General features: G+C 34.9%; 1 protein-coding gene across 5 annotated transcripts in view; it reads right to left on the bottom strand.

Moving 5' to 3' along the window:
* DNAAF4 (dynein axonemal assembly factor 4) overlaps positions 1 to 18,582 on the bottom strand; it is a 76,153-nt gene that overhangs the window by 40,742 nt on the left and 16,829 nt on the right. For all 5 annotated transcript variants that reach the window (XM_023255329.2, XM_023255328.2, XM_045059282.1 and 2 more), the window contains exon 5: positions 1,869 to 2,100. In XM_023255329.2, coding sequence (XP_023111097.2) covers positions 1,869 to 2,100 — 232 coding nt within the window. The remainder of the gene's footprint in view (positions 1 to 1,868; positions 2,101 to 18,582) is intronic.

The raw sequence follows: 18,582 nt of genomic DNA, 5'->3' as shown, positions 1-18,582 counted from the left end.
ATCATGCATTCATGACCTGACTTCAATTATCAACTCCTAGCCAATATCACTTCATCTTCTATCCAGTTTCACATATTATTTTGAAGCCAATCTCAGACATGTTTTTTTCATCCATACATATTTCAGTAGGTATCTCTATGAGATAAGGGCTTTCTTTTTTTTTTTTAATTTTTAAAAAATGTTTGTTTATTTTTGAGACAGAGTATGAGCAGGGGAGGGGCAGAGAGAGGGGGAGACACAGAATCCGAACCAGGCTCCAGGCTCTGAGATGTCAGCACAGAGCCCGAAGTGGGGCTCAAACTCACAAACCAGGAGATCATGACCTGAGCTCAAGTCAGATGCTTAACCGACTGAGCCACCCAGGTGCCTCTGGAAATTTTTTACTTCTATAATCACCTTAATATAAAATACTAAGTAGTTTTCAACAAAATGACATCACCCAATATTGAAGTTCTAGGTCCAAGAAGAGCATGGATCTCACACACACATTTAACTCCTATGCCCTGCAAAGTAACTGAATCACAGTATAGACTCCTAGCTTCACATTAAGAGATAAAATTAGGAGGATGTGCTTTATAATATGGAACTGGTAATTAAAACCTCCAAGGTTTTGCTATTTCTTCATTAGTAATATTTTGGTTAAGCACAAACTGAGTCACTCTTCAAAGTTATTTTAAGGCTTTGGGATGCTAGGCAACAAACATTTAAAAGGTAATATTTTTTCAAACCAGTATTATACACTTTGAGTACTTCTTCCCTAAAACATTTCTGATTGCAAATGTCTCCTTCATACAAACAAACCCTGCCAAAATATGTTATGAATCAAATAATGAACATGGCTAATCTGCCTGTTTTATCTATGTAGCAATATAACACAACAATGGTCTTCACCTACTCTGGAGCCTGATCACCTGAGTCCAAATTCTGACTCTACCATTTATGAGCAGTGTTACCTTGGGCTAGTAATACTCTCTATGCCTTTTCTCACCTGGAAAATGTGAATAATCATGGTTCTTAAATCATAGGATCATTTAATGACACACTCAACCTCACTTAAAGTGAGGTAAAGACATATAGCCTAGAAGAAAGAGTATAGAGCTCAAATCCCACAAGTTTACTTATTGGGTAGGTGTTTATCATTTCTGAATATCTACTTCCCTCTAATAAGAAGAGCAGCACTTAGCCCAAAGTGTTCTTGTGAAGACTGAGTCACACAATCAATGAAATCACCTGGCATAGAGAAATCACCCAATAAATGTTAATTATTGTTATTACATAAGTGATTTTGCTACAAAATGTTCCATTTACAAAATATACGAAATATACCCAAAGCAAAGTTTAATATTCTAAAATCAGATAAAATCAAACTCTTAGCTTTCAATAAAGAAATATGTTCTTTTACCTGCTTCTAAATACATCATGATCGAAGGCCAGGAAAACCCTTGTTTGCTTACAACTAAGTTTGTGTAAGGGTACTCATGTTCCTCAGTCATGTGACGAAAATGTATTTTAATGAGATTCCTAGTTTCTTATCTCTAAAGAAATAAATGAATGCTCCTGGCACTGCTAGTCCACTCCAAGTCTTTTTGGACCTGAGTTGAACACGTATTTAACAACACTTGCATACATTTCAAAATGAAGCACACAAGCAAAACCAACACTGAATCCTTGCTCATTGTATTTTAAAAATGTCACTACTTCCTAAAAGAAGAAATAGATCTTTCACCTTAGCCTTTATATTATAGTACTGTATATTCTCTGTATACCAAAATAATGACCTAATAGTGTAAATAGATTATGAAAATAAAAAGTGACACATACACTTCACCAACAGGCCCCACTTTCCCAGAAAATATTAATCACTGTACCTTTAGTGGCAAGATTTCTAGATGCTGAAATTCTAGTATGGCTTTTATGTTTTAATTTTTTTCTCTCGTCTTCAATTTGTTTTTCTTGTTCACAGAACTTCTCTTCTCTATGAATTCTTTTTTGTTCTTCAGCTTTTCTTTGACATTCTTTCCAGGCTTCCAATTCTTTAGTTGCTTTCATTCGTTCATTTTCTTTCATATCTTCTATTTTTTTCCTCTCCTCTTCTTCAATCTGTAAAAATTACAATTACCAAAACTTTAAAACATGTAAAAAGCAACATTTTAAAAATAAAAACTGCATTATAATAGTCTTACCTCTAAATTCTTGTCATTGAATCTGCAGCAATTGTTAGTAGTGAATAAAAAATTAAAATGGGAATAGAAAATGATTTAGTATGTCAATGAACACAGGTTTTGGCTCCAGATTTACCATTAACTATTGATACCATCTTGAGCAATCATTTTCTCTAGCTTCAGTCTACTTATACGTAAAATGGGGGCAGGCATTCAATTAAATGATATCTAAGGGCTTGGTAAAAAAAAAAATGTTTTTTTCTAAAAAACAAGTCACTTGTTCCAAAATTTACACACACACACACACACACACACACACACACACACACACACACACGCCTTTCTATGTATGCCAGCCTTACCTTGTCTTGGGACTGAAGTTGTGCCTACATTCACCTGAGAAACAAGGGAATAGTAAGAAAGGAAACAGGAAGGATGAACTAGGGAATTTGTCTCTGGTGGGTAGAAATGTTTGAACTTTGGATGCTGTTGCTGGCAAATATGTTTGCAGTAGCAGTTACTTGAAGCTTCCACAAGAAAAGCTAACTAACAGATGAATTTGAAAGCAGTGCATCATACAGGAGTGTGCTCTTTTTCCCTCTATAAAATTCCTTCATATGGGCAAGAAAGAAAAAAAAAAAGCCTGTGAAAGCCTAACTGCTTGGTGTAAATGGCTGACCATGTATCTCTGACTTTCCTATGGTTACAAAAATATCCTGACTCTATTGTCTAAAGAAGCAATATCTAACAGAACTTTTCTCAATGATGGTAATGTTCTGTGCTATTCAATACAGCGGCCAATAGCTGTATGTGGCTAAGGAAGTACTTAAAATGTGGCTAATGTGGGGTGCCTGGGTGGCTCGGTTGGTTAGGTGACAGACTCTTGGTCTCACCTCAGGTCATGATCTCACAGTTTTTGAGTCTGAGCCCTGAATCAGGCTTTGCAATAACGGTGCTGAGCTTACTTGGGATTCCCTCTTCTCTCTCTCTGCCCCATCCCCGACTGCACTCTCTCTCTCAATAAATAAGTAAACTCAAAAAAAGGTTTTTTTATGTGGCTAATGTGACTGAAAAACTAAATTTTTATTTTATTTAAGTTTCATTAACGTAAATTTAAGTTAATTTACATTTCTTTTTTTAAATTTTTTTAACGTTATTTTTGAGACAGAGAGAGACAGAGCATGAATGGGGGAGGGTCAGAGAGAGAGGGAGACTTAATTTACATTTAAATACTACATTTGGCACAGCTCTAGAATAACATGCTGAGATGGAGTTTCCTAGAAGCTGAATTATTTCAGAATACAGAATAAACATTCTAAGTATGAAACTGCACTGAAGAGGTGTTCTGTAATATCTCCATGACCTAATACCTTCTTCTGGAAGACTGTTATTTTCCTACTGGTAATATCCTACTGGATCGTGGAACACTGACTTCAAAATAAATTTCACAGAGTACTGAACAGGAGTTTCCTATAGTCCAAGAATTGCACATAAGGCCTAAACTAAGCACAAAAGATGGTAATTTTTGCATGTTCTAAGTTCAGAGAGCTGCCAAAAGGTTGGGCCAGGAAGGATCTTACGTGTGGCAACGAGCCAGCCTTTAAATGACCGACAACAGGGCATGATGACCAGTCACTGTTAGCCAGAGACAGCCACAACCTAAAAGGAGAAGATGACAACTTCACCCAGTTAAATATTATGTTTGCCTTTTTTCCTCTCCTTCCTCTCTGCCGCAACACATGGAAGAAGGGAAAAGTATGTGCAGTCAGAACGCCCTTAATCCCTCAGAATCTCTACAAGTGAAGTGAATTTTGAAAAGTTTTTAAAAACATGTAAGACTAAGCCTTAACTACCAAAAATGAGACTACCCTTATAACCAAAAGTAACAGGAAAATTGTGGTATTATAGCAAAGATATAATTAAGAGAACTACATATGTATATACATATATATACATACATATAGAAATACACATACATACATATATACACATATACATTTATGATTTAATTTATAATACACTATATTTTTAAAATTTTTTTTTCAACGTTTATTTATTTTTGGGACAGAGAGAGACAGAGCATGAACGGGGAAGGGGCAGAGAGAGAGGGAGACACAGAATCGGAAACAGGCTCCAGGCTCTGAGCCATCAGCCCAGAGCCTGACGCGGGGCTCGAACTCACGGACCGCGAGATCGTGACCTGGCTGAAGTCGGATGCTCAACCGACTGCGCCACCCAGGCGCCCCAATAATACACTATATTTTTTTAAAAAAGGCTAACTCTTCAGGGAGAAATGGGGAAAAGGAAGGGCCAAGAAAGGCTTTACAGAGCAGGTGACAGAAGGGACTAGAATGAAGAGAAAAACATGAAGAATACCACAAAGGTTCCAATAAAAGGAAAAGAGAGACTAAATATATCAAAGAGAAAGTCAAACAAATGTTAAACAATCCTTGAAGTTCCTTTGTTAAAAAAAAAATGATATGGGAAACATACCTCTTAAAGAAAGGCTTTAATAGTAAACTACAGTAAACAGAAAAACTCAGAAGGGGACTGAAGATGGGGACATCTACATTTCTTTTTTTTCCCCAATGTGTATTTTATTTATTTATGTTTGAAAGAGAGAGAGAGAGACAGTGCATGTGAGCATGAGTGGGGGAGGGGCAGAGAGAGAGAGAGAGAGAGAGAGAGAGAGAGAGAGAGAGGAGAATCTGAAACAGGCTCCCTGCTGTCAGCACAGAGCTTAACTGACTGAGCCACCCAAGCGCTCCCATCTACATTTCTTTTAATTTGGAATGAATATCTGGTTTATTAAGGCATTGTTCTTTATAAACCAATCTCTATTATGAATTACATGCAAAAATCATAAAATTAGCAAATTGAATTGAGGAAAATATTAAAATTATAATGCATCTTGATCAAATACCATTATTTCTTATTTATCATACAAGGAAATGAAAAGAGAAAAACAATTTAATTTCATTACATGCCAAAATATCCGTTGATACTAGGCATAAAAGAAAAATTTTACTTAAAAAGGAGTCATATAACATCACACTTCATGGTAAAGCATTAGATATATTTCTAGCAAAGTCACTAAGCCAGCATGACTACTATTGTACTATTTTCCTAGAGATCGTAGCCTATACAATAGAATTTTAAAAACAAGAAATATAAGTACAGATTATAAGGAAATAAAATTGTCATTATTTGCAAATAATTAGATTACCTGAAAGAACCAAAATAACAAACTGACAAACTATTAGAACTATAAGGAAAGTAAGTTCAGCAAGACAATTATATACAAGATCAACTAATACAAACTCATAAAAACTAACCTTCCTACAAACTGGCAGTAAACGATTAGAAAAATACATTGGAAAAAAACATTGCATTAGTAATTGGCAAAAAAACTTTAAAAATCCTAAGAATAAGCTTAACAAAGAAGCTATTTACTACAAAGTATTTACTAACAAAGCTATTTACTAACAAAGTAAATCCTATATGTATGTTAAATAATTTTCCTGAGGGATAAGTCCAAATAAATGGAGATAAATGCCATGTTCCTAGAGAGAAATCTCAATGTAAATATGTTGATATTCTGAAAATTAACTTATAGAGTCAATGTAGATCTAATCAAAATACCACCAAAACTTCTTAGGGAGCTTTGTAAGTAATGTAAAAATTACCTGCAAAAAAAAAAAAATATATATATACACACACACACACACACACACACACACACACACACACATACACACACACACATACAATTCCCATACACAAACATCAAGTATAAAGCTGGACAAATCTATCCAAAACAACCATTCTGGAGCACAGGAAACTAACCAAAGACAGCCTGCAAATTGAGAAGTGTTTGCTCTAGAATAAATGCTAAAGTTACAGGTAAGAACAGTGGGAGGCTAGACCTGTCTGCCTGAGGTTGCTCCAGACCACCCACTGACAGCAGGAATAATGAGACTGGCAGTTCTGCCAACATAAAGCTAGCAAAAAGAATCCAACAGCTTTGTTGGCAAAAAGGGTGGACTCATTTCAGGGTGGGGCAGCAAAAACCCATGGATTTGGTGGATAAAAGTGATGGACTTCATTGTGAATAAATAGGGAAATTTTGAAGTTGGTAGAGGTCCTGGTTAGGATAAGTGCCTAACTAGTCAGAAAATTAATAGAAAGATCATGTAAATGAGAAAACCACAGAAGGTCTACGAAAAGCTTACAAGTCTGGCTAAATGGAAAGGTATGTATTTATTAGGAAGACCTGAGAAAGCCTGGCATAAAACGAAACCAAGGTGAGGTGCCTGGCTGGCTCAGTTGGTACAGCAGGTGACTCTGGACCTCGGGGTCGTGAGTTTGAGCCTCACATTGGGTGTAGAGATTAAAAATAAAATTAAAAAAAAAAGTGAAACCAACAAAGAGTTGAAAACTGACTCCAACTTTGAATGTATTCTAAAACCTACCCACAGACCAATCAGCAAAGGGTGGTAGCCTTTACCACCTCTGCCCATATCATTAGCTAACAGTTAAGCTATGCAGACACAGGAAAGACCTCTAAGGAAGCCAGCCTACAGAATAAGAATTAAAAAACTTAGCAGAGACATCAGCAATTGTGTACTACAAAGGAGACCAGACTGATTTCACAGTTAAAGTACAGGCAAATTACTAAAAAATAAACAGCCCTCAATAAATAAACTAACAAACAAACAAATACAACAGGACCCAGAATTTCTATAATCTATTAACTAAATGTAAAGGGTTTTTTTTTGTTTGTTTTTTGTTTTTTTGAGAGAGAGAGTATGCTCACCCACATGAGTGGGGGAGGGGCCGAGGGAGAGGGACATAGAGAATCTCAAGCAGGCTCCATGCCCAGAGCAGAGCTCAATGCAGGGCTCCATTCCACAACTGTGACACCATTACCTGTGCTGAAATCAAGAGTTGGATTCTCAACTGACTGAGCCACCATAAAATGTATACTTTTCAATCAATAATATTTCAGAAAATAATTGATAAAAATTTCTCAAATTTGATGAAAACATGAATCCATATCTCCAATAAGTTCAACAAACCAAAGTAAAATGAACACAGAGATATACCCGAATACAACTTAGTGAAACTGCTAAGTTAATACAAGAGCCAAACAAAGGAAAATCTTGAAAGCAGCAAGAATAAGACGGCTCATCACGTACAGGAAATGACAATACAAATAAAGTTAATTCCTCATTAGAAATGATGGAGGACAAAAAAAGTCAAACGCCATGTTCAAAGCACTGACAAAAAATATATAAACTATGAATTCCGTGTCCAGCAAAAACACTCTTCATAAATGAAGATGAAATAAACACATTCCAAGATAAATAAAACTGAGAAGATGTGTTGTTAGCAGACCTGCCCTACGAGATATGCTAAAAAAAAGTTCTTCAGCCTAAAAGGAAATGGCACCCAACACTAACACAGATCCATAAGAAGGAATGAAGAATATGGGAAATGGTAAATATGTGCATAAATATAAAAAACAATATGAATGGATAAACAAAATGTGGTATATACATAACAGACCGTTATTAAGCTTTAAAATGGAAGAAAATTCTGACACATGCTATATGTGGATAAACCTGAAGACATTATGCTAAATGAAATAAGCCAGTCACAAAAGGACAAACATGGTATGATTTCAATGACATGAGGTACCTAAAGTAGTGAAATTCATAGAAACAGAAAGGAAAATGGGTATTGCCAGGATCTGAGGGAATGGGGGAATGTGGAGTTATTATTGTTTAATGGGCACAGTGTTTCAATTCTGTAAGATTAACAAAGCTCTGGAGATGCATGGTGATGATGGGAGCACAATATTAATGTATTTAAAGCCACTGAGCTTTAAAATTAATGATTAAAATAAAAATTTTATGTTACATATATCACAACTTAAAATAAATTTAAAAAGATAATGCAATTCAACATCCATTTATGATCAAAATTCTCAAAGTGGGTACAGAGGTGACATACCTCAGCATAATAAATGCCATGTACATCAAGCTCACAGCTAACAAGATACTTGACAGTGAAAAGCTGAAAGCTTTTCTTCTACAGTCAGGAACAAGACAAGGATGCACACTTTCACCACTTTTATTCAACACAGTATTAAAAGTCCTAGTCAGAGCAAGAAATAAAAGGCACCCAAATCAGAAAGGAAGAAGTCAAATTGTCACTATTTGCAACAGACATGATATTATATATAGAAAATCCTCAAGACTCCACCAAAAAACTGTTAAACAAATTCAGTAAAGTTGCAGGATACAAAACCAACGTACAAAAATCTGTTGCATTTCTGTACACTAATAATGAGCTATCAGAAAGAGAAATTAAGAAAGCATGGGGTGCCTGGGTGGCTCAGTTGGTTACACATCTGACTTCAGGTCATGATCTTATAGTTCATGGGTTCGAGGCCCATGTCGGGCTCTATGCTGACATCTTGGAGCCTGGAGCCTGCTTCAGATTCTGTGTCTCCCTCTCTCTCTGTTCCTTCCCCATTCACACTCTGTCTCATAAAAGCAAATAATACTTAAAAAAAATTAAAGAAAGCAATCCCATTTATAATTATATCAAAAGAACAAGGAGGTAAAAGACTTGTACACTGAAAACCATTAAGACATTAATTAAAAGAAACTGGAGAAGACACAAATAAATGGAATATTCCAGGCCTATGAATTAGAAGAATTAATATTGTTCCAGTGTCCAAACCATGCAAAGCAATCAACAGAGTCAATGAAATCTCTACGAAATTCCAATGTCCTTTTTGAAACATTAGGATTGAAAACAACAATCCTAAAATTTGTATGGAACCAAAGAAAACCCTGAATGACCAAAAGAATCTTGAGAAAGAACACAGCTGGGGCAGCAAGCCCACAGATTTCAAACTATATTACAAAGCTACAGTAATTAAAACTTACAAGTATGGTATTGGCATGGTGCCTAGGTGGCTTAGTCAGTTAAGCTATCCAACTGTTGGTCTCAGCCCAGGTCTTGATTTCAGGGTTGTGAGTTCAAGCTCCACACTGGGCTCCATGCTGGGCATGAAGCCTACTTTTTAAAAAATAAAAGTATGGTACTGGCATAAAAACAGACACACAGATCAATGATCTAGAACAGAGAGCCCAAAAATAAGCCAATGCATATACGGCCAATTAATTTATGATAAAGGAACCAAAAATATATAATGGGGAGAGGACAGTCTCTTCAATAAATGATACTGGAAAAACTGGATATCCAACACATGCAAAAGAATAAAATTGAGCCATTACCTTACACCATACACAAAATTTAATTCAAAATGGATTAAAGACTTGGATGTAGGATCTGAAACCATAAAATTCATAGAAGAAAACACAGGTAGTAAATTTCTCAATAACTTGTCATAGTGATTTTTTGGATTTGACACCAAAAGCAAAGGCAAGAAAAGCAAAAACAAACAAGAAGAATTACACCAAACTAAGAAGCTTCTGCACAGTAAAGGAAATCATCAACAAAATGAAAACAAAAATCTACTAAATGAAATATTTGCAAATTAAAATATCTTATAAGGGGCAACTCAACACCAAAAGTACAAACCATCCAATTAAAAAAAGAACAGAGGATCCGAATAGACATTTTACCAAAGAAGACATACAGGTGGCCAACAGGTACGTTAAAAAATGTTGAATGTCACTAAATACTAGGGAAATGCAAACGGAAACCTCAGTGAGGTATCACCTCACAGCTGTTAGAATGGCTAGTATCAAAAAAGACAAGAAATAACAAGTGTTGGTGAGGATGTGGAGAAAAGGGAACCCTTGTACACTGTTAGGAGAAATGTAAATTCGTGCAACCATTACGGAAATCAGTATAGAGATTCCTCAAAAAATTAACAATAGAACTACCACATGATCCAGTAACTCTACTTCCAAAGAAAATGAAAACACATATTCAAAAAGATATACAATGCCCCTCCTCATCTTTACTGTAGCATTAATTACAACAGCCAAGGCATGGAAACAACCTAAGTGTCTACTGGTGGATAAATGAATAAAGAAAATATGGAATATATACACAACAGGGTATTGTTCAGCCACAAAAAGGAATAAAATTTTGCCATTTACAACAACATGGATGAACCTTGAGGGCATTATGATAAGTGAAATAAATCAGAGAAAGACATATCATGTGATCTCACTTTTATGTGGAATCTAAAACAAACAAACAAACAAAAAAAACCCTCAAGCTCATAGATACAGTGAACAAACTGGTGGTTACCAGTGATGGGATGCTGGGTTAGGCAAAATGCATGAAAGGGGTCAAAAGGTATAAATTTCCAGTTATAAAACAAACAAACCATGAGAGGAAAAAAGTACTGCTAATTTATTACATTACATTGTTTAATCAAGAAAAAAGACAATACAGACTTTTTTTGGCCTTTATTCTCTTGATTTATTTAAAACCCTAAGATTTTTTTTTTAAAGAAATAAGTTTTTATTTAATTTGTTTTCTTCCAAGTCATTATTTAAATTCAAGTTAGTTAACATGTAGTGTAGTATTGGTTTCAGGAGAATTTAGTGATTCATCACTTACATATAATACCCAGTGCTCATCAAAACAAGTGACCTCCTCAATGCCCATCATTCATCTAGCCCATCACCCACTAATCTCTACTCCAGCAACCCTCAGTTTGTTCTCTATAGTTAAAAATCTCTTTAAGATGGTATGCCTCCCTGTTTTTATCTTATCGTATTTTTCCTTCCCTGCTTCTATGCTCATCTATTTTGTTTCTTAAATTCCACATGAGTGAAATCATATGGTATTTGTCTTCTCTGACTCATTTTGTTTAGCATAATACCAGTTCCATCTACACTGTTGCAAAAGGCAGGATTCCATTCTTTTTGATTGCCAAGTAATACTCCGTTGTGTGTGTGTGTGTGTGTGTGTGTGTGTGTGTGTGTGTGTATATATATATATATATATATATATATATATATACACACATTTTCTTTATCCATTCATCTGCCAATGGACATTGGGCTCTTTCCATACTTTGGCTATCATTGACAGTGCTGCTATAAATATGGGGGTGCATGTGCCCCTTCAAAGAAGTATTTTTGTATTCTTTGGATAAATACCTAGTAGTGCAATTGCTGGGTCATAGGGCAGTTCTATATTTAACAAAAAGCAATAAATTTTAAAGTACAGTAATATGTACCGTTGAGTTATAACAAATACATATACCTAAATGGCAAAGCAGACCAAAGAGAGGAGGAGATAACAGAGTTTTATTTGAACAAACTTGCTATATTTTACTGGAATAGAATCAGTGCTTACTTGAAGTAGATTGTTAGAAGTTAAAGGTGCATATAGCAACCACCGAAAAGTTTTACAACTATATATACATACATATATATATATATATATATATATACACACATACATATATACATATATATATATATATATATATATATGTAATAAAGGAGCTCTAGTTCCAGTTTTGACATGCAGAAAGCTTAGAGGTTGTTACTCCAATCCTTACAACAACAAAAAAAACATGGACAAAGTGAAAAACAACTAGTTTTCTTGGACTCATTAGAGAAGTGAGTTGCAGGGCAAACTGTTAGCCTGAAATCTGGACAGACAGGTGTATCCAAAACACACAAAGATATAATTGCCTGTAGCAAAAATAACTAGAGCTATAAACTAGTAGGAACACTTAAATGGGTCATTTTGACAAAATACTAGAACTGAAGGGTGGACTAGCAGGACTACTGATAAGGTGTTTGAGGCCACAGTCTTGAGAAGTGCCCCTATGTTTTTGTGGGCTTCACCTTCAGAAACCACATTAGGCTACATTGATGAAGCTCTGAATATTAACTTTGTGTCTCTGGCAGAGGGAGGGGAAGAATAATCATTGTGGATTACAGAAATACCCAGAGCACTCTCCTTAACAAAGATCTACTAGCCATAGAGTAAAGGACCTTGCCAGAGCGGAAGTCCCTTATCTCTGCTGGGAAAGAAAATCCCTCCCACTTCAGTCTTCTCCAGCTTTCTTGTCCCACTTATCGGGAGAAGGAAATAGTCAGTAGTCAAGGATTCAAGAAAATAGACCAGGAACAGTGCAGTCAAGGAAGGGAATAGGAGGCAGTGGGAAAAAGCTGTCTCACTGGAGGAAAACTTGAAAGATCACAGCTCCAAGATACAGGCCCATGGAAAAAGTGATATTTAACTGAAAGTCTATGAATGCTTCTCTTCCCTTATAAATTTACTACCATACCTAGGGGGTTCCAGGATAATGAGAGTAGATTATATAAGAGAGAGTCTTATGATAAAAACTCTTACAGAAGAGGAATTGAAGCCCAAAGTCAAAGGGGAGTTCAAAAAAACAAAACAGACACCAGAGGCCTCTGATACCAACAGCTACAGCTAACATTAAACATAGCCTAAATCCCAGCCACATTAAAATAAATCAGCTTAATAACCTGTTTCTACTACCTGATATAACATGTATAGCTTTCAATAAAAAATTGCAAGGCATGCCAAAGGCATGTATGTTTACATACATATTTAATGTTATGTATGTTACAAAGTTCCCATTTGACTAGACTTCAAATTCACGGGAACAAAACTAAAAGAATTGATGAAGAAAAATTATTTCTCAAACCAGATTTGGACTAATGGAAATGAGTTAATATATTTTTATATCCTGCCCTTTATGTTTTCCTTTCTGCTCAGTAATAATCTTGTTCATTTCTGATAACAGCTTTTACAGTTTACTTTTTAGAGATGCCTAAGTGCATTCTGCTACTTCCATCTCAAGACTTTGCTGTTGAGAAGATTAAGTACCATCTAACAATTTCAGTTCTTTCCATTTTTCTCTCAACAAAAGTATTTTTGCTTCCACACTCTCTTCTTTCCAAGGCTAACAAATATCCTAATGGGTAGAATGAATGAATGAATGAATGAATGAACTTTAACCACACATCTGGAAAAGATGAAAAAGTTTGAAGTAAACAAAAAAATGGACATGTATGATTGCTCAAAGTATACTTCTATACAGATGTTGTGAATCTGGGATACACTTACACAAAAAGGATGTAGGTCAGCACACCTGACAAAATGTACATATAAGAAAAGCAGTGTCGGAGATACTGTCTTTTCTGATGACTACCTGTTAATAGCTAAAGTTAATTTCTCATATGCTTAGAAATTTGGTAGATTTACACAGAAAATTAGTAAATTATTATTACAGAAAAAAGAAATTAAAGGTAGAAAAAGTAATCATCAGAAGGTAAGTGTTGCTCCTTTTTAAAAAAATATTATCTTATGAAAAAACATGCATTTATTATGGTGAGAACACAGAAAATACAAAAGAAAAAAGAAAAAAATTAGTAGTGATCTCACTATTTTCTATTCATTTTCTATTTTCTATTCATTTTTTAATTATAAAAATATTTTATATAATGATCTTTTCAAACCGCCAAATAACACACAGATATGCTACAATAATAACTGAAATGAAAAAGCCAATCTTTAAATCAAATAGAATTGCAAAGGCCCCAGAATAGCCAAAATATCTTGAAAAAAAAAAACCTGGGGGGATCATACTTTCTGATGATTATAAACAACAAAATGAAAAATAACAAGTTTTGGCAAGGATGTAGAAAAATTGGAATCATCACATATTGCTGAAGAGAATGCCAAATGGTACAGTCATTATGGAAAATTGTTTGGTGGCTCCTCAAAAAGTTAAATGTCCCAGCAATTCTACTCCTAGGTATATACACAAAAGAATTGAAAACAGGTACTCAAAAAAAATAATTATAAGTGAACGTTCATAGCAGTGCTATTTACAATAGCTAAAAGGTGAAAAGAACTTAAATTTCCACCAACTGACGAATAAAGAAACAAACTGTGGTATATCCATACAATGGAGTATCGTTCAGCTATAAAAATGAATGAAGGTCTCACCTATTTTACAAAATGAATGAAGGACACCTGGGTGGCTCAGTCGGTTGAGCGTCTGACTTCAGCTCAGGTCATGTTCTTAAAGTCTGTGAGCTCAAGCCCTGCATCAGGCTCAGTGCTGAAAGCTCAGAGCCTGGAGCCTGTTTCTGATTCCGTGTCTCCCTTTCTCTCTGCCCCCTGCCCTGCTCACGCTGTCTCTCTCAAAAAGTAAATAAACATTAAAATAAATAAGTAAATGAACTCAAAAACATTATGCTAAGTGAAAAAAGGCAGATACCAAAGGTCATATATTGTATGTGAAATGTCCGGAATAGACAAATCCATAGAGACAGAAGGTAGATAGGGACTACAGAGGAGGATAGAATAGTGAGTGACTGCTAATGGGTATGGGGTTCCTTTCTGAAGTGATGAAAATGTTCTGGAACCACATAGTCATGATGGTTGCATAATTTGTAATTAAGCTAAAAGCCATAGAATTGTATACTTTATTTTTTAAAATACTTTTATTTATTTATTTTAATTTTTTTTTTACATTTATTTATTTTAGAGAGAGAGAGACAGAGCATGAGCAGGGGAGGGGCAGAGAGAGAGGGAGACACAGAATGTGAAGCACGCTCCAGGCTCTGAGCTGTCAGCACAGAGCCCTATGTGGGGCTCGAACTCACAAACCATGAGATCATGACCTGAACCAAAGTCAGACACTTAACCGGCTGAGCCACCCAGGAGCCCCCAGAATTGTACACTTTAAGAGTGAACTGTACAGTGTATGAAGGAAATCTCAAAGCTGTTATTTTTAAAAAAGGAGTAAGTGTAGGGCAAATGATGGGATAAGAGAGGAAAAGACCAACCAAAAATAAAGGTTCTGCTTACCAACATCTGAAAGAATTAAAAATGGAGGAAAGGGGAATGGGTAGGTTTCAAAGACACATTTCAAATTAAAATGGCATTGAGGACCAAATCAAAACCACCATGAGATACCATCTCACACCCATTAGGATGGCTACTATCCAAGACACAAAGTCATAAAAGAGTTAAAGAATATTCATTAGCTCAAGTATATTTTCTGACCACAATGGCATGAAAGTAGAAATCAGTATCAAGGAAAACAAAAATTAACCAGTATGTGGAGATTACACATTACTCCTGAACAACAAATGGGTCAGAGAAGATATCAAAAGGGCAATCAAAACATATATTGGAACAAATGAAAATGGAAACACAAAATACCAAAACTTATGGGATGAAGCAAAAACAATTTTAAAAGGGAAGTTTATAGTAATAAACTCCTACTTTAAGAAAAAAGAAGGATCTCAAATAAACAACCTAACTTTACACCTTAAAGAGTTAGATAAAGTAGAATAAATTAAACCCAAAGTTAGTAGAAGCAAAAAAATAATAAATATCAGAGCATAAAGAAATGCAGTAGGGCCTAGAATGATAATAGAAAAGATCAGTGAAACTAAGAGCTGGTTTTTTGAAAAGAAAAATAAAATTGAAAGCTATTAAGCTAAACTAAGGTAAAAGGAGAGAAGACTCAAAAAATAAAATCAGAAATAAAAGAGGACACATCACAACTGACAACACAGAAATACTAAGGATCATAAAAAAGTAAAATGAATAATTATATGATAACAAAGTAGAAAACCTAAAAAAAAAATGGATAAATTTATAGAAATGTACAACCTGCAAGACTGAATCCTGAAGACAAAATCTAAACAAACCAGTTATAGGAGAATGAATCAGTCATCAAAAACCTCCCAACAAAGAAAACTCCGGGATCAGATGGCTTCAGTACTAAATTCCACCCAACATTTAGAAAAGGATACATACACATCATTTTTGAAAACCTTCTAAAAAAGTGAAGGGGGGGAACACTCCCAGACTCATTTTATTAGGCCAGCACTACCCACATACCAGTCAAATAAGAACACACTACATGAAAAGAATACCATAAGCCAATATCCCTGATGAATACATATGCAAAAATTCTCCACAAAATATTAGCAAACCAAATTCCAGAGTACATTGAAAGGATTATACACCATGACCAAATGAGATTCATTCTTGGGATGCAGGATGGTTTAATATATGCAAATCAATCAATGTCATACATCAGTTTAACAAAATCAAGGATTAAAATCATTTGGTCATCTCAATAGATGTAGAAAAGCATTTAGCAAAATTCAACATCCTTCCATGATAAAAACTTTCAACAAATTAGATCTATATGGAACATAGCTCAAAATGAGGGCCATATATGACAAACCCATAACTGACATCATACTCAATAGCACAAAGTCAAAAGTTTTCCTCTAAGATCAGGAACAAGACAAGAATGTCCATTATCACCACCTCTACTCAACATAGTACTGAAGTCCCAGCCAGAGCCATCCAAATTGGAAAGGAAGACATAAAAGTGTCTAGATTTGCAGGTGACATACAGAGAAAACTCTAAGAACTCCAAAAAAGAAAAAAACAAAAAACAGAAAAACCCTGTTAGAACTAATAAATGAATCCAGTACAGCTGCAAGGCACAAAGTCCATACAAAAAAAAAATCGGTTACATTCCTACACTAACAACAAACTATCAGAAAGAGAAAATAAGAAGAAATCTCATTTACAACAGCATAAAAAAGAATAAAATACTTAGGAACAAATTTAACCAAAGAGGTGTAATATCTATACAATGACAACTACAAAATGCTGCTGAAAGAAATTGAAGACACAAATAAATCTTCAAGGATTGGAAGAATATTGTTAAAATGGCCATGCTACCCAAAGTGATCTACAGATTCATTACAACCCCTATCATAATTCCAATAGCATTTTTCACATCAATAGAAAAAACAATCCTAACATTTGTATGGAACCAAAAAAGATTCTAATTAGTTAAAGCAATCTTCAGCAAGAAGAACAAAAGCTGGAGTGTCACACTTTCTAATTTTAAACTATATTACAAAGCTAGAGTAATCAAAACAGTATGGTATTATCATTAAAACAGACATATAGATCAATGAAACAAAATAGAGCGCCCAGAAACAAACCTATGCATGTATGATCACCTAATTTTTAACAAAAGCACTAAAAATGTACAAAGACGAAAAGATAGTCTGTTCAGTAAATGGTGCTAGAAAAAAATGGATATTCACATGCAAAAGAATGAAACTGGATCCCTACCTTACACCACACACAAAAACTAACTCAAAATGGATTAAAGACTTGAATGTAAGATCCAAAACCTAAAACTCCTAGAAGAAAATATAGGTGATAAGCTCCTTGACATTGGTTTGGAAATGGTTTTTTAGATTTGACACCAAAAGCAAAGGCAACAAAAGCAAAAATAAGGTGGGACTACATCTTAAGAGCTTTTGCACAGCAAAAGAGAACACAAACAATATAAAAAAGTAATGTACTGAATGGGAGAAATATATGTAAACCACAGAGCCAATAAGGGATTAATATGCAAAATATAGAAGACTCATAACTCAATAGCAAGAAAATAAATAAAAACTTTTAAATGTACCAAGGACCTGACTAGTCATTTTTCAAAAGAAGATATACAAATGACTGACAGGTATATATATTCAAAGGAAATGAAGTCACTATCTCCAGGAGATGTCTACACTACCACGTTTAGTGAGGCATTATTCAAGATAGCCAAGATATAGAAACAATCTTCAGAATCCATTGACAGATGAATGGATTGAAATGTCATATATGTATATATACACACATGCACATTCATTCTGTTCATTATACACACACACATTCATTCTGTTCATTATATACACACACATATATCTACATACTATGCATGTTATATATAACATATACACTGCATGGTATCATTTATACATCAAATTAAAAAAAAAATTGAACTCACAGAAACAGAGTAGAAAGAATGGTGGTTGCCAGGGGCTAAGGGGCAGGGTAAATGGGGAGGAGTTGATGATAGGGTACAAATTTTCAGCTATAAGTGCTGAGATCAAATGTAAGGATAACTCTATGAAGTGATATATGTGTTAATTAACTTCACTAAGGGATTCCTTTCACAATGTATATGTATAGCTAATGTTCACATTATATACTTTAAATATATTAGAATTTTGTCAATTACACCTCAGTAAAATTAAAAAAAAAAAAGAAGCTTAAAAATAAACCAAGCCACCATGGTACACTTTGAAGGAGAAACAAACAAAACAAAGTGTACTTGGTCTGTAAAACTTGTCAATAAGAAATATCAAAGACAGGGGTGCCTGGGTGGCTAAGTCAGTTGAGCGTCCAACTTTGGCTCAGGTCATAATCTCGCAGTCTGTGAGTTCAAGCCCTACATAGAGCTCTGTGCTTACAGCTTGGAGCCTGGAGTCTCCCTGTCTCTCTGCCCCTCCCCTGCTCACACTCTCTCTTTCTCTCTCAAAATTAAATG

This window comes from Felis catus, chromosome B3 (genome assembly GCF_018350175.1).
Source record: "Felis catus isolate Fca126 chromosome B3, F.catus_Fca126_mat1.0, whole genome shotgun sequence".
Taxonomy (NCBI): domain Eukaryota; kingdom Metazoa; phylum Chordata; class Mammalia; order Carnivora; family Felidae; genus Felis; species Felis catus.
Note: the sequence above shows the minus strand (reverse complement) of the source record. Positions and strands in the feature narration are given on the sequence as shown.